The sequence below is a fragment of the Lonchura striata genome, chromosome 31, assembly GCF_046129695.1.
Source record: "Lonchura striata isolate bLonStr1 chromosome 31, bLonStr1.mat, whole genome shotgun sequence".
NCBI lineage: Eukaryota > Metazoa > Chordata > Aves > Passeriformes > Estrildidae > Lonchura > Lonchura striata.
Genome location: NC_134633.1, coordinates 5,389,973 through 5,403,991, shown reverse-complemented (window position 1 = coordinate 5,403,991; position 14,019 = coordinate 5,389,973). Strand labels below are relative to the sequence as shown.

The following is a 14,019-nucleotide window of genomic DNA, read 5'->3' as shown; positions in this document are numbered from 1 at the left end:
GCAGTACAGCCCAGTATATCCCAGTACAGCCCAGTATGGCCTAGTGTAGTCCAGCATGGCCCAATGCAGACCAACACAGACTCGGTACCTCCCAGTGCTTCCCAGCATGGCCCAGTGCAGGCCAGTCCAGCCCCAGTACATCCCAGTATAGCCCAGTGCAGGCCAGTCCAGCCCCAGTGCCTCCCAGTGCCTCCCGGCCCCCCGGCGGTACCTGGGGGGGCTCAGCCCACGGACGCTCCCATCGCTGCTCCGGGGGGGAGGGGGGCTCGGGCCTCGCCCTACTGGGGGGGCATCGGGGGGGCACCGGGAAAGGGGGGGGGAAACGCGAATTGGGGCGGGGGGCACCGGGCCCGGCTTCACCGGGGCTGGGGAGGAGCGGTGGGGGTTGGGGGGGATGTCGGGAATCACCGGGATGGGACCGGGGGAGGGGAGAGGGGACCGGGATGGCGGCGGGGGGGACACCGGGATGCGGGGATGGGGGCCGGGATGGAGGGAGCGGGATGCGGGATGGAGCCGGGATGCGGGGATGGGGACCGGGATGGAGCCGGGGCGGATCCGGGATTCGGGGATGGATCCGGGAATGGATCCGGGGTGGATCCGGGATTCGGGGATGGATCCGGGATGGATCCGGGATGGAGCCGGGGATGGATCCCGGGCGCGGGACGGCACCGGGGGCGGCCGCCGGGCTTGGGGTGCGGGGGTCCCGGAGCAGCCCCGGACCCGCCGCCCCGGTGAGGCCCCGGAGAGGCCCCGGTGAGGCCCCGGTGAGGCCCCGGTGAGGCCGCGGCCGCCGCTCGGAGCCGCAGAACCGGCGGGGCGGGGCCGGGCGGGGCCGGGGCGGGGCCGCGCGGGGCGGGGCCGCGGCGGGAGCGCGGACAGACGGACGGACAGACGGACGGACACGGGGACGGACACGGGGATGGACATGGGGATGGACACACGGACAGACGGACGGACAGACGGACGGACACGGGGATGGACACGGGGATGAACAAGGGGATGGACATACGGACACACGGACGGACAGACGGACGGACCCGGGGATGGACACGGGGATTGACACACGGACAGACGGACGGACAGACGGACGGACACGGGGATGGACACGGGGATGGACACAGGGACACGGGGATGCACACACGGACAGACGGACGGACAGACGGACGGACCCGGGGATGGACAAGGGGACACGGGGATGGACACACGGACAGACGGACGGACAGACGGACGGACACGGGGATGGACAAGGGGACACGGGGATGGACACACGGACAGACCGACGGACAGACGGACGGACACGGGGATGGACACGGGGATGGACACAGGGACACGGGGATGCACACACGGACAGATGGACGGACAGACGGACGGACCCGGGGATGGACAAGGGGACACGGGGATGGACACACGGACAGACGGACGGACAGACGGACGGACACGGGGATGGACACAGGGACACGGGGATGCACACACGGACAGACGGACAGACACACAGCCACGGGCATGGACACAGGGACATGGGGATGGACACACTGACAGAGAGACATAGGGCTGGACACACGGACACGGGGATGGACACACGGACACGGAGATGGACACACGGACACGGGGATGGACATACGGACACGGGGATGGACACACGGACACGGGGATGGACACACGGACACGGGGACGGACACACGGAGAGACAGACAGACAGAGGGACACACACAGGGACACGAATGGACCCAGGGACACAGGGACAGACACACGGACACCAGGGACACTGGGGTGCACTGGGCACGCACTGGGAGCACTGGGGGACACAGGGCCAGGAGCACTGGGGGATACTGGGAGGGCACTGGGGGATACTGGAGGACACTGGGGGGACACTGGGGGATACTGGGGACACTGAGGGACACTAGGAGGGCACTGGGGGACACTGGGGAACACTGGGGGGCACTGGGGGATACTGGGGGGCACTGGGAGACACTGGGGGACACTGGGGGACAGCGCGAGGAGGCAGGGGCGTGGCCAAAGAAAGAAAGGGGCGTGTCGTCCGTGATTGACAGTTGCGCGGAGGAGGAGGGGGCGTGCCCAGCCGCCGGGGGGCGTGTCCAACCCCGCGCTCACCCCTGACCCCGCCCCCTCCGCGCGCGCCTGCGCGGGGCTCTCCCATTGGCCGCCCTTCGCGGTGGGCGGGGCCGCGCGGTTCCTCCCCGCGGCGCTCCGCTCTGTGATTGGCCGGCCGGCGGCGGCGCGGTGACGCAGGACGCTGGGTGCGTGCGGTGCGCGCTGACGTTGCGCGGCGGCGGCGGTGAGTGAGGGGCGGCCGCGACCCCCGGGAGCCGCCGGGACCCCGCGGGCGGTGCCCGGGACCGCCGGGACCGCCGGGCCAGCCCCCCGCGGGCTCCCCGGGGCTCCCCGAGCGCCCGCGGCCGGCCCCGGCCCGCCCGGCCTGCGCGCCCCCCGCGCCCCCCGCCCCGCGCTGACGGGACAGCGGCGGCGGCGGCGGCGGAGCCCCGGGCCCGGGGCGGGGACACCGCGGAGCCCCCGCGGCCGTGCGGGGTGCTGGAACCCGGGATCGCTGCGGGTGGGAGCGGGGGTCCGTCCCCGGTGGGTTTCGGGGGTCCCGGTCACCTGGAGGGGCCCCGGTGGGTCCCGGTTTAGTCCCGGTTCCCTCTGGGGGTCTCTTGTCCCCCGGTACGGGAGGGTGCTCGGGGGAGAGGGGTGGGGCCTTTCTCGGGGGGTCCCCGGTGCCTTTCGGGGATCCCCGTCCCCCCCGGAGAGCGGCTGTGTGTGTCCCCCGCCTGTCCGGTGTGCCTGAGAGAGGGGTGTCCCGTCCCGGGGGTCCTTACGGCTGTCCCCATTCCGGTGTCCCCTCTCGGGTGTTCCCTCCCGGGGGTGTCCCCAATCCTGTGTCCCCTCCCCAGTGTCCCCTCCCGGGGGTGTCCCCATTTTGGGGTGTCCCCATTTTGGGGTGTCCCCACCCCTGACCCGCTGCCTTCTCTCCGCAGGACCCTCCGGACCCTCCCGCACGCTCCCAGCCCGGGGGGGCCCCTCGGCACCCCCCGCCCGCACCCCCCATGCGCTGCCCGGCCCGGGGGGGCCCCCCCGCCACCTGAGGGGGGGGCAGGGTCGCCTCCCCTCCCCCCCCTCCCCCCTCCGGAGCCCCCAGCCCAGCCATGATGTTCCGGGACCAGGTGGGCATCGTGGCGGGCTGGTTCCGCGGCTGGAGCGAGTGCGAGCAGACCGTGGCGCTGCTGGCGCTGCTGAAGCGCGTCAGCCGCACCCAGGCGCGCTTCCTGCAGCTCTGCCTCGAGCACTCGCTGGCCGACTGCCCCGACATCCACCTGCTCGAGGCTGAGGCCAACAGCGCCGGTGAGCGCCTGCCTGGGGTGTCTGGGGGGTCTTGGGGGGGTTTGGGGGGGTGCGCAGGGTGGTACCGGGGTCCTGCACGGGTTCCGGGGATGCTGCACGGGGATCTGGGGTCCTGGTGTCCTGCCAGGGGTGAAGTCTGGGGGCTCAGGGGTGGCTGTGTGTCCCCTGTACCCATCTCGGAGCTGGGGTGGCCCCGCTGTCCCTGTGTCCCGGCGGACCCAGGGCTGTCCCTGCAGACCCCTGTGTGTCCTGGCTGCCCCCTGTGTGTCCCTGAGGACCCAGGGGTGTCCCTGCAGATCCAGGGCTGTCCCTGCTGCCCCCCGTGTGTCCCCACTGACCCTGCCCGTGTCCCCGTCCCCAGCGGCCATCTCGCAGTGGCCGCAGGAGCCGGCCGAGGCGGCGGTGGCCCTGCTGCTGGCCCACCTGCCGCTGCTGCAGCCGGGCAACGCGGCAGCCAAGGCTGAGTACATGAAGCGGCTGCAGAAGGTGCTGGCCGACGCCATCGAGAGCAACCGCTGCGTGGAGGAGTCGCGGCAGCTGCTGTCCTACGCCCTCATCCACCCCGCCACCACAGCCGACGACCGCAGCGCGCTTGCCCTGTGGCTCGGCCACCTGGAGGAGCGGCTGGCCCCGCCGCCGGCCCCCCAGCGCCGGCCCCCGGCCCACGAGTGGCCCCCCGAGCCCCCCGAGCCTGGCGGGGCGGCCTGGGCCGAGCAGCACCCCCCGGGCACGGCCCCGCGCGAGAACGGGCACCCCCCGTTCCAGGGCTCCGGAGGTACCGGGGGAAATGGGGAAAAACGGGGGGAAAGGGAGAAGTGAGGGGAAACGGGAGGAGAAATGTGGGGAAAACTGGGGGAAAAGGGAGGTGAAACGATGCAGAAATGGGGAGAATGGGGGAAAATGGGGGGAAAACGGGGGAAAGGTGAAGTGAGGGAATGGGGAAAAATGTGGGAAAAGGGAGGAGAAGCTGGGAAAAATGGCAGGAAAATGGGAAAAGGGAGGAGGAAGGAGGGGAAGGGGCTGGGAAGGGGGGACAGTGTCAAATGAGGGGAAGGGGCTGGGAGCCAGAGGGACCCCGGAGGGCACGGGGGCGCTGGGAAAAGGGGCTGGGGGCTGCAGGGGGACATGAGGAGCGCTCTGCTGTGCCCCCCACACCGACACCGTCCCCGTGCCCCCAGCCCTGCCGTGCCAGCTGCACCCCAGCCCCTTGAAGCGCTCGCTGGCCCTGGCGCCCGGTGGCGCCCAGCCCAGCCCAGGCGGCGACTGGGCAGGGCCGGGGGGTCCTGAGGAGCCCCTCACAGCCCCCCGGGGACCCACAGCGGCCTTCGGGGAGCACGCGCCGCTGTCCCCGCAGAGCAGCGTGGCCTCGTCGGGCAGCGAGCACACCGAGGAGCCCGGCGGGCGCAACTCTTTCCAGGAGGACGGCAGCGGCATGAAGGGTGGGTGGGGGGCTCCGGGGGGTTTGGGGGGTTTGGGGGGCAGCTGTCACCTCACACAGCCCTTTCCCACCCCCCAGATGTCCCCTCGTGGCTGAAGAGCCTGCGGCTGCACAAGTACGCGGCGCTGTTCGCGCAGATGAGCTACGAGGAGATGATGACGCTGACTGAGCACCACCTGGAGTCCCAGGTGGGACTGGGAGGGGGCTGGGGGCGTCCCTAGAGGGGCTCACGATGTCCCCAGTGTCACCGGGGATGGTGGGGAGCGGTTGGCAGCACCCCCGATCTTCCCAGAGGGTGTCCCCAGTGTTCCCCGGAGGTGTGTGACACCCCCCAAAAGGTGACACCCTCCAAAAGGTGCGTAGCACCTGCCACAGGTGCAGGATACCCCCCAAAAGGTGTGTGTGACACCCCCAAAAGGCGTACGGCACCTGCCACAGGTGTGTGACACCCCTGTCCCCCCCAGAACGTCACCAAGGGTGCCCGGCACAAGATCGCCCTGAGCATCCAAAAGCTGCGGGAGCGGCAGAGTGTCCTCAGGGCGCTGGAGAAGGTCACTGGGAGCACTGGGAGGGACTGGGAGGGCACTGGGGGCACTGGGAGAACAGTGGGAGGGACTGGGAGAGCACTGGGGGTCCCCAGGGCTCCTGGAGGGGGTCCCTGATGTCCCCAGACCCCCGTGGTGGCTCCAGGGTGAGTTCCCAGGTGTCCCCTGGGTTCGTTCAGGGGGTCCCGTGTCCCCAGGGCTGGGGCAGGGGGGGTGGATCCTGGTGTCCCCAGGGCTGGTCCAGGGGGTCCCCGGTGTTCCCAGTTATGGTTCAGGGGTCCCTGATGTCCCCAGGGATGTGCGGTGGATGGTTCTCAGTGTCCCCAGTGTCCCCAGTTGTGGTCCAGGGGGTCCCCAGTGTCCCCAGGGCTGGTTCCCAGTGTCCCCAGTGTCCCCAGTTGTGGTCCGGGGGGTCCCCAGGGCTGGTTCCCAGTGTTCCCAGTGTCCCCAGTTACGGTCCAGGGGGTCCCTGATGTCCCCAGGGCTGGGGGGGGACGGTTCCCGATGTCTCGGTGTCCCCAGCCCTGCCGGGGGGGTGGCCGTGTCCCTGACGACCCCCCCCATGTCCCCCCCAAACCAGGACATCCTTGAGGGGGGCAACCTGTGGACGGCGCTGCAGGAGCTGCAGCAGATCCTGGCCACCCCCATCAAGGCCTTCCGGCCCCCCCCGCCCCCCGGGCCCCCCGACGGGGCCCCCCCCGAGGCCTTCGCGGCCCCCCCGGCCCCCGAGGCCGAGCCCCCCGCGGCCCCGGTGCCTGACGGGGACATCCCGGGGCAGTTCACGCGCGTCATGGGCAAGGGTGAGCCCCCAGCCCCAAAAACGGGGGCAGGCTTGGGGAGGGGGGGTTCTGGGGGGGGTCCTGGGGGGGTTTGGGGAGGGATTTGGGGGTGTCCCAGGGTAGTTTGGGGTTGGGGGGGGGGGGGTTGGGGTCCCCTAACCGCCCCCCCCCCCCCACAGCTCCTGGAGGTTTTGGGGTGGGGTCTGGGGGGGATTTTGGGGGGTTTGGGGGGGTTTTAGGGCCCTCTGACTCCCCCACAGCTCCCAGGGGTTTGGGGTGGGATTTGGCTGGATTTTGGGCCCTTTGGGGGGGGTTTGGGCCCCCTGACCCCCCTGCAGTGTGCACCCAGCTCCAGGGTGTATCTCAGGGATTTGGGGTGGGATTTTGGGGGTTTTTGGGAGGCTTTGGGGGGGTTTAGGCCCCTGACCCCCCCGCAGTGTGCACCCAGCTGCAGGGTGTATCTCAGGGATTTGGGGTGGGATTTTGGGGGTTTTTGGGAGGTTTTGGGGGGTTTTAGGCCCTGACCCCCCCCGCAGTGTGCACCCAGCTCCTGGTGTCGCGGCCGGACGAGGAGAACATCACCAGTTACCTCCAGCTGCTCGAGAAGTGCCTGAGCCACGAGGTACCCTCGGGTGGGGGTCCTGGGGGGTCTCTGTGTCCCCACCAAACCCCGGGGACCCCCCCGTGACCCCCCGGGCCCCCCCAGGCGTTCACGGAGACGCAGAAGAAGCGGCTCCAGTCCTGGAAGCAGCAGGTGCTGAAGCTGCTCCGCGCCTTCCCCAAGAAGGGGCCCCTGGATGGCCCCCCCGGATACCGGCCCCCCAAAAGGTACCTTGGGGGGGCCCCGTGCTGCTGGACCCCCCCTGTGCTGGTGGAGACCCCCCCCGTTGCTGCTGCCCCCCCTCAAAACCCCATTTCCATCCTGTGCAGGATTTGGGGGCTGCTTGGGGTCCCGACCTTCCTCCCAAAACTCCCAAAATGTTCAATCCCCCCCCCCCATCCCACCCCAATTTTTTTTTTGGAGGGGGGTCTGAGCCTCTCCCCCTGCATGGGTTGTGCTCAATCTGCAGTTTGGAGGGGCTTAGGGCGTTGAGATTTGGGGCGATTTGGGGCAGTTTGGGGGATTTCTCTTCTCTCCAGCTGTTTTTTCCTCCCACATTGATTTGGGGGGGGTCAAAGGGATTTCCCCCCCCTCCCCCAAATTCCCAATTTCCCTTTCTCCCCTATTTGGGGGGGTGGTTTTTGTTCTGGGGGGGTGTTTGGGGGTCTCAGCCCCCCCTGACTCCCCCCGTTTTCCCTCTCCCCCCCAGCTGGGCCTTTGGCTCCAACTCTCTCCCCATAGCTGGCTCTGTGGGGGGGGGGCGGCGGGGGGGGGGCCGCCCCTTCGTCCTGCCCCCCCGGGCCCTGCCCCCCCCCGCCCGCCTGGGGCTTCTGGGACCCCCCGGGGGGGCCCCCAGACCCCCCCTCGGCGCCCCCCCCTTGGGCACACAGGGACGGCAGGTGGGTCCGGGGAGATTTTGGGGGGGATTTTTGGGGGGAAGTGGGGATCTTGGGGGGATTTTGGGGGGGAAATGGGGATTTTTGGGGGATTTAGGGGGGGAAATGGGGATTTTTGGGGGATTTTGGGGGGGAAACTGGGATTTTGGAGGGATTTTGGGGGGGAAATGGGGTTTTGGGGAGGCCAGGGGAAGGATTTTGAGTGAATGGGGGATTTTGGGGAGAAATGGGGATTTTGGAGGGATTTTGGGGGGGAGATGGGGATTTGGGGGGGAATTTTGGGGAGGATTTGGGGATTTTGAGGAGGATTTTGGGGAGGATTTGGGGGGTGTTTTGAGGAGGATTTGGGGGTGGATTTTGAGGAGGATTTTGGGGAGGAAGTGAGGTTTTGGGTGGGATTTTGGGGCAGCTTTGGGGAGGATTTTGGGGGGTGATTTTGGAGTTATTCTGGGGAGGGGGCACATCTCCCTGTCCCTGCTGGTTTTTACTCAGCTTGGGGCGGGGAGGGGGGATCTCCCTCTCCTCCCAGAGACCTATTTTGAGGGGTGTCCCCCCAGCCGGGGGGTGATGCCCCCCCGGTGACCCCCCGGCTGCCCCCCCAGAGCCTTTGGTTCGGGGGGGGCCCGGGGGGGTCCCCCGGGAGCCGCGGGGCCGTGCAGAGAACGCACTCGCTGCCCGTGCACAGCTCGGCCCTGCTCGCCTTCCCCCAGGGTAGGGGGCAGAAATGGGGTGCGGGTCCCAAAAATGGGGAAGGGGTCCCAGAAATGGAGAGTGCGGGGGGGGCAGAAATGGAGGGCAGGGCCCAAAATGGAGGGCAGGGGGCCCGAAATGGGAGTGAGGGGCCTAAAAATGGGGTGGGGACCCAAAAATGGGGGGTGGGAGGCCTCAAGTGGGGGGAAAGACCCAAAAATGGGCAGTGGGGGCCAGAAATGGGGTAGGGGGGCAGAAATGGGGGGTGGGGGGCCCAAAATTGGGGAAAAGCCCCTGAGATTGTTTCTGTGGGGTGGGGGTGGATAGGGAGGAGCACCCCAAGAATGGGGAGAGGGGAGACGAGGAGAGGGTCCCCGACAATGGGGACGGAGACCCCAAAATGGGGAGAGAGCCCCCAAAATGAGGCGGGGGGCTGGGGATGGCGGGGGGTGTTTTGGGGTGGGGGGGTTTGGTTTTGGGGACGCCCCCCCTGACCCTTTTTTTGTGTTTTTCCCCCCCCCAGAGTGTCCCCCCCCCGGGACGGACCTGGAGATCAACCCCACGCTGGAGTCGCTGTGCCTGAGCATGACCGAGCACGCGCTGGGGGGTGCGGGGGGACAGGGGACAGGGGGGGACATTGGGGACACTGGGGGGACTTTGGGGATGGGGGGGACATGGGGGGACATTGGCAGGACATGGGGGGACATTGGGGGACATTGGGGACGTGGGGGGACATGGGGGGACATTGGGGACGTGGGGGGACATTGGGGACGTGGGGGGGAGCTGGGAGGGGCTGGGGCGGGTAGCGGGGCGGGGCAGGAACTTGGGGGTCCCCGGATCGGGGCTTTTGGGGACCCAGGGGGAGTTGAGGGGGTTTCGGGGACCCCCTGACCCCCCCCTTTTTCCCCCCCACAGACGGCACAGACAAAACCTCCACCATCTGATGGCGCCGCCGCCCCCTCCCCAAACTGGGGGGGCACCTCCTTAACCCCCCCTCCCCCTTCCTGCCCCCAACCCCCCTGGGGGTCCCCAAAGCACCAGGGGAGGGGCAGACCCCCCCCCACCACACTGGGGGTTTTGGGGGTCCTCGGTGAGGGCGGGGGCCCCCTGGCCGATGACCTCGCGGGGTGGGGGGGCCATGACACTACAGGGGGGCTTTTTTGGGGGGGGGAGCAGTGGGAGGGGTTTGTTTCATCCGTTTTTAAAAATCCCAGGATTTGGGGGATTTGCGGATTTTATTTCCTCTTTTTCGTTGTTTTTTTTTTTTTCCTTTTTTTTTTTTTTCTCTTTATTGTATTATTATTAATTAATTATTTCTGTCCTGGCCCCCGCGGGGTGGGGGAGGGGGGGGACACCCACCCCAAATTTAGGTACAACACCGCCCCACCCCCTCCCCCCTCCGGGGTGGGGGTGCCCCCGCCCCCCCCTCGGTACAGCCCCTCCCCCCGCCCTACCCCACCCCCTTTGTAGCGCTGCGGCCCTGAAATAGAAAGACAAAAATCGTTATTTTAGATACATTTTATTATGAATCCTTTTGTTATGATATGGCTGGTAACCATTGACCTTATTAAACACAAAAACCGCCCCGAGACGCTGCTTTTTTCCCCCAAAACGGGTCCGGGGGGCGTGGGGTGGGATTTTGGGGTGTCCAGGGGGGCTTTGGGGTGTCCGGGGGGGGTTTGGGGTGCCCAGGGAGGGGTTTGGGGTGGACAGTGGAAGATTTGGGGTCTCGGGGGGGATTTGGGGTGTCCAGGGTGGGGTTTGGGTGCCCAGGGGGGAGTTTGGGGTGCCCAGGGAGTGGTTTTGGGTAGCCAGTGGGCGATTTGAAAAATATAAAAATAAAATAGATTGAAATGCAATTGGAAAGGTTTTTTCTTTCGGTTCCTATCGGGTCGGAGGCAGGTTTTTTGTTCCGTTCTTGTCCGCGCGGATGCTTTGGGGCATTTGCTGCTGACGGCGCAGTGCTGCCTCCTTGTGGGCAGAGAGCGGCACTGCAGCCCGCCGCCCGCGGCCGCCATCTTGGGAGTGGCGTGGCGCGGACTCTCTTGACCTTCTCGAGAGGGTGCGAAAACGAGGACGTTGAAATTCGAGGACCCGTGTCTGTTTTTTACACTGCCTGAATTGCCCGCACCGCCGACGCCCCGCGACGGGGTTTTCCGCGGCGGGTCCGGTGCCGTGCACACGGGCTGTGGGGTCAGCAGCGCCGCGAGCGTGCGGGTTTTTGGCGGGAGCCGACAGGCATCAGCAGAAACGCCTGTCACCATCAAGGGCCCCACGGGCCGCCATCTTGTCGCGGACTCGCTTGACAAGTGCTGCCCCCTTGTGGACAGAGGGCGGTACTGCAGCCCCGCAGCCAGCGAGACCCCAAAACTGCCAAGACGGGGCGGGAGGGGCGAGGGCGGCAGCGAGCAGCGAGCGGGGCAGTGTCTGTGAATGATGGGGGGCTGCCGCCGTCCGTACCAGAACGCTTTGAAGATATTTGTCCCTCACCAGCCGCCGTCTGTACCAGAACGCTTGGTGCCTTTTTGTCCCTCGCCGGCCGCTGTCCGGGACCCCTCAGAACCCTCCCGGGACCCCCCCCAAAAATAACCGGGAGCCCTCCGGTCCCGCAGGGCGAAGGCGCTGGCGCTGACCGGGAACCGGGGAGTGGAACCGGCCAGAGACTGGTGAGGGGGGACCCCAGAAACACTCCCGGGACCCCCAAAAATACCCAGCGGGATCCCCCAGAAACAGCCCCGAGACCACCAAAAAAAACCCCGGGACCCCGAAATTCACCTGGGGCCCCCAAAATTATCGCCAGAACACCTGAAATTCCACCTAGGACCCCAAAAACACCCCGACACCCTCAAAATTCCCTTCAAGAATCCAAAACTCCCCCCAGGACCCCCAAAATTCTACTCGGGACTCCCAAAAGGGTTAGGGTTAGGGTTAGGGGTTAGGGTTAGGGTTAGGGGTTAGGGTTAGGGTCAGGGTTAGGGTTAGGGTCAGGTAATTTTTGATGTGGTTGTGCCACTTGAACAGTATTTGAAATCTCTCTTCGTGTTCTTGCAGCAGCATTTTCGAACCACAATGGAAATTTAGCCCTTCTGCCTGGGGCTGCTCACAGAATCGTGGAATCCCAGAAGGGTTTGGATGGGAAGGCACCTTTATTTAAAGCTCGTCCCGTTCCACCCCTGCCATGGGCAGGGACACCTTCCACCATGCCAGGGTTCTCCAAGCCCTGTCCAGCCTGGCCTTGGACACTTCCAGGGATCCGGGGGCAGCCACAGCTTCTGTGGGCAACCTGTGCTGGACAGCAGCTTTGAAAGGCAGAGTGAAGTACAGCTGGGATTTTTGTGCTGCCCTTAACATTGTATTGCCTGGCAAATGTGCCTTTGGGGGTTTTTGGGTTTTTTTTTTTTTTAGTTTTTTTGGGTGTTTTTTTTTTTTTTTCATTTTTTTGTGACTAAAAAGCTACCTTGTGTTCCTGGAATGTTGCATTCTACCTCTGTTGTTTTCCCAGTTAGTCTGGATCTTCTGCTTACATTTTTTCCTTCGCTTATTAGATGTCGTGGATGTGCTGGCTGTTCTGATGGAGGGCAGTGATGGCTTAGATGAAGGAATTGGGTTCTCTTTAAATGAAGACGTGATTATCCAAACATTTCCCTTCAGTGCTGTTGTCCCTGCTGCATTAGCAGCCAGGAATATGCTGTTGTTTCAGTCTGAAAACGGAACAGGTACAGGTTTTTTTTGTTTTATGTGTCATTTCTAGCAGTGGAGTGAAAGTGGCATCATTTCTACCCTCTTGTAATAATTTTTTACCATTTACCATTTTTTACCTTGAGACATTTTATTATCTTCCCTGCAAGCAGCAGGAGGTGCAGATTCACGGTGCTTTGTGCTCAGGAGGGGCATTGAAGCTCTGTAGGTGCTTCTGCCCTTTTTCCCTGACCCTGAAGAGAAGGGACACTGTCCCTGCATGGACAGTCTTGGTGTGGAAGTAGCTGGCCTCAGTAACAGCGTTTTAAGGGCAGAGCGTGGCGATCAGGAGAGGAAGGTGGTTCCCGTGCCTGTGGGCAGCTCTTCCTGAGAGCAGGGAGAGGGGACTGCCTTGTTAAGTAGGAAGTGGGTGCGTTTCCCAAGGAAAACTTCAGAAATTAAGCTCCAGGGGCAAACACTGTGAGGTTCTACCACCTCCTTGAGGACATCCTTAAAACCACCGGGGCATCAGCAGGGCTTGGAGCAGGACTGGCCAACCCCAGAGCACCTCACGAAGCCCTCTGTGTGTATGTGGCAGTCGAGTAGCACCTGGGGGGTGCTGAAAGTCCCAGTTCTGAGAGAAAATTCTGTTTAACTCGTACACGTTGGCTGGGTGTGTCCCCCCAGTACAGCTCGGTTCTTCTCTGAGGCGGTGCCTGGCAGGGTCTCTCCCTGTTAAGGGCCGGGCGTGTTTTTGGCACAACACGGTGAAGGTGGATTATTTGCTTAAGCAAGAGCTGATAATGTCTGGAGGGTTTTTCAGGTACCTCAGCGGCCAGGAGCACCTGTCTAGGTCACTAGGAACACTTTTTGATCTCGATCAGTTCTTTTCTGCGTGAGGCTCTGTGGGCTGCTGGCAAGGCCCAAAGTAAGGAAGGTTGCCCCAGTGTCCGTGCTCATGTCAATAGTTTAATTTATTTGGCTTTTCTAGGAGCAGACGTCGTGGAGGACCTTGGTGCTGTTTTCACTGGCCTCCTGCACTCTCTGAGAGAACCCCTTGCTCCCTGTGTGACGTTCCAGCTCTGTGACAAAGCTGATAAGTATCCTCAGCTCTACCAGTTTAACCAATACTATAGGCTCTGGATGCCCAAGCAGTCCCAGGAACCTGTGGTATGGAATCCCTGAAGTCACTGAATTCTTGAGCCAGTATTCCTATAAAATCCTCACAGTTGACAGAGGTAACATTTCCATCAGAAACAGTGTTTTTATTGAGGAGGTAATTCTGCATCTCTTGTTGATCGTGCTGGGGACACACGTTTGCTCCAGGGCTTTTCTCTGATGGCACAAGAGGTCTCTGTGGTGTTTGGGAGGCGATGCCAGGGCTCAGGGCTCATACAGAGACTCCTCACCGGGCACAGCAGAGCCTGGTGTGCGCTGTGGCCTCTGTTTACAGCGACCGGAGTTCCCCCGGGTGGGTGGAGGATCACAGGCCCCTGGGCTGGGTTTGGTGAGTTTTTCTCAGCTCAGCAGTGTGAACACTCCAGATGCCCCTGGGGACACTGCTGGACAGCATCCATCCACTCCCTCCATCCACTCATTTGTACCCAGGAATGTAGGAAACTCTGACTGGGGACGGGCAGTAGTTTTGAAAATCATGCCCTAGCCTTTTTCTCTAGGAACGAACCAAGAGAGTGCCCTGAAAGCACCGGAGGGGCTGCAGGGGCTGAAGGGAACAGAAAGGGCTCCCGGCACCTTTTGCCTCCGTTCTCTGCCATTCCCCAAAAGGCATCGCAGTCCTGGAAGAGGTGTTTGTCATGCAGCCTGCCAAAATGAAGACCTGTAAAATCCTAGCTCTGCCTTTTGTTTAACGTGTTCTTACTTCCTATTTATGTCATCACAGAAAGCAAGGAAAGAATAAATGTGTCTGGTTCCCACTATTGCTCTGTGCAGGCATTTTTAAAGGCTGCTGTAGTTCTATCCTCTTTTTCCACTCCAAGCTTGACTTTTCCCCTCCTTTTTCAAGGTCTGCTGC

The 14,019-nt window shown here is 64.1% G+C and overlaps 1 protein-coding gene and 1 long non-coding RNA gene across 3 annotated transcripts; both read left to right on the top strand.

Annotated features, from left to right (window-relative positions):
* The first annotated feature begins 3,159 nt into the window (after positions 1 to 3,159).
* On the top strand, positions 3,160 to 9,260 carry SAMD4B (sterile alpha motif domain containing 4B). Its single transcript, XM_077789133.1, has 12 exons — positions 3,160 to 3,360; positions 3,722 to 4,135; positions 4,539 to 4,799; positions 4,877 to 4,986; positions 5,263 to 5,349; positions 5,924 to 6,143; positions 6,659 to 6,744; positions 6,829 to 6,950; positions 7,433 to 7,622; positions 8,222 to 8,330; positions 8,833 to 8,916; positions 9,225 to 9,260. Exons 1-12 carry the CDS (start codon positions 3,165 to 3,167, stop codon positions 9,251 to 9,253), a joined length of 1,908 nt encoding a protein of 635 aa, XP_077645259.1. The 5' UTR covers positions 3,160 to 3,164; the 3' UTR covers positions 9,254 to 9,260.
* Positions 9,261 to 11,309: 2,049 nt separating this feature from the next.
* Positions 11,310 to 13,924, top strand: LOC144247703 (uncharacterized). Of its 2 annotated transcripts, XR_013341272.1 has the most exons (3): positions 11,310 to 11,627; positions 11,855 to 12,025; positions 12,979 to 13,924. It is a non-coding gene; the product is annotated as an uncharacterized LOC144247703 (long non-coding RNA). The 2 variants fall into 2 exon arrangements; XR_013341273.1 differs by lacking the exon at positions 11,310 to 11,627 and having other exon boundaries at positions 11,834 to 12,025.
* The last annotated feature ends 95 nt before the right edge of the window (positions 13,925 to 14,019 follow it).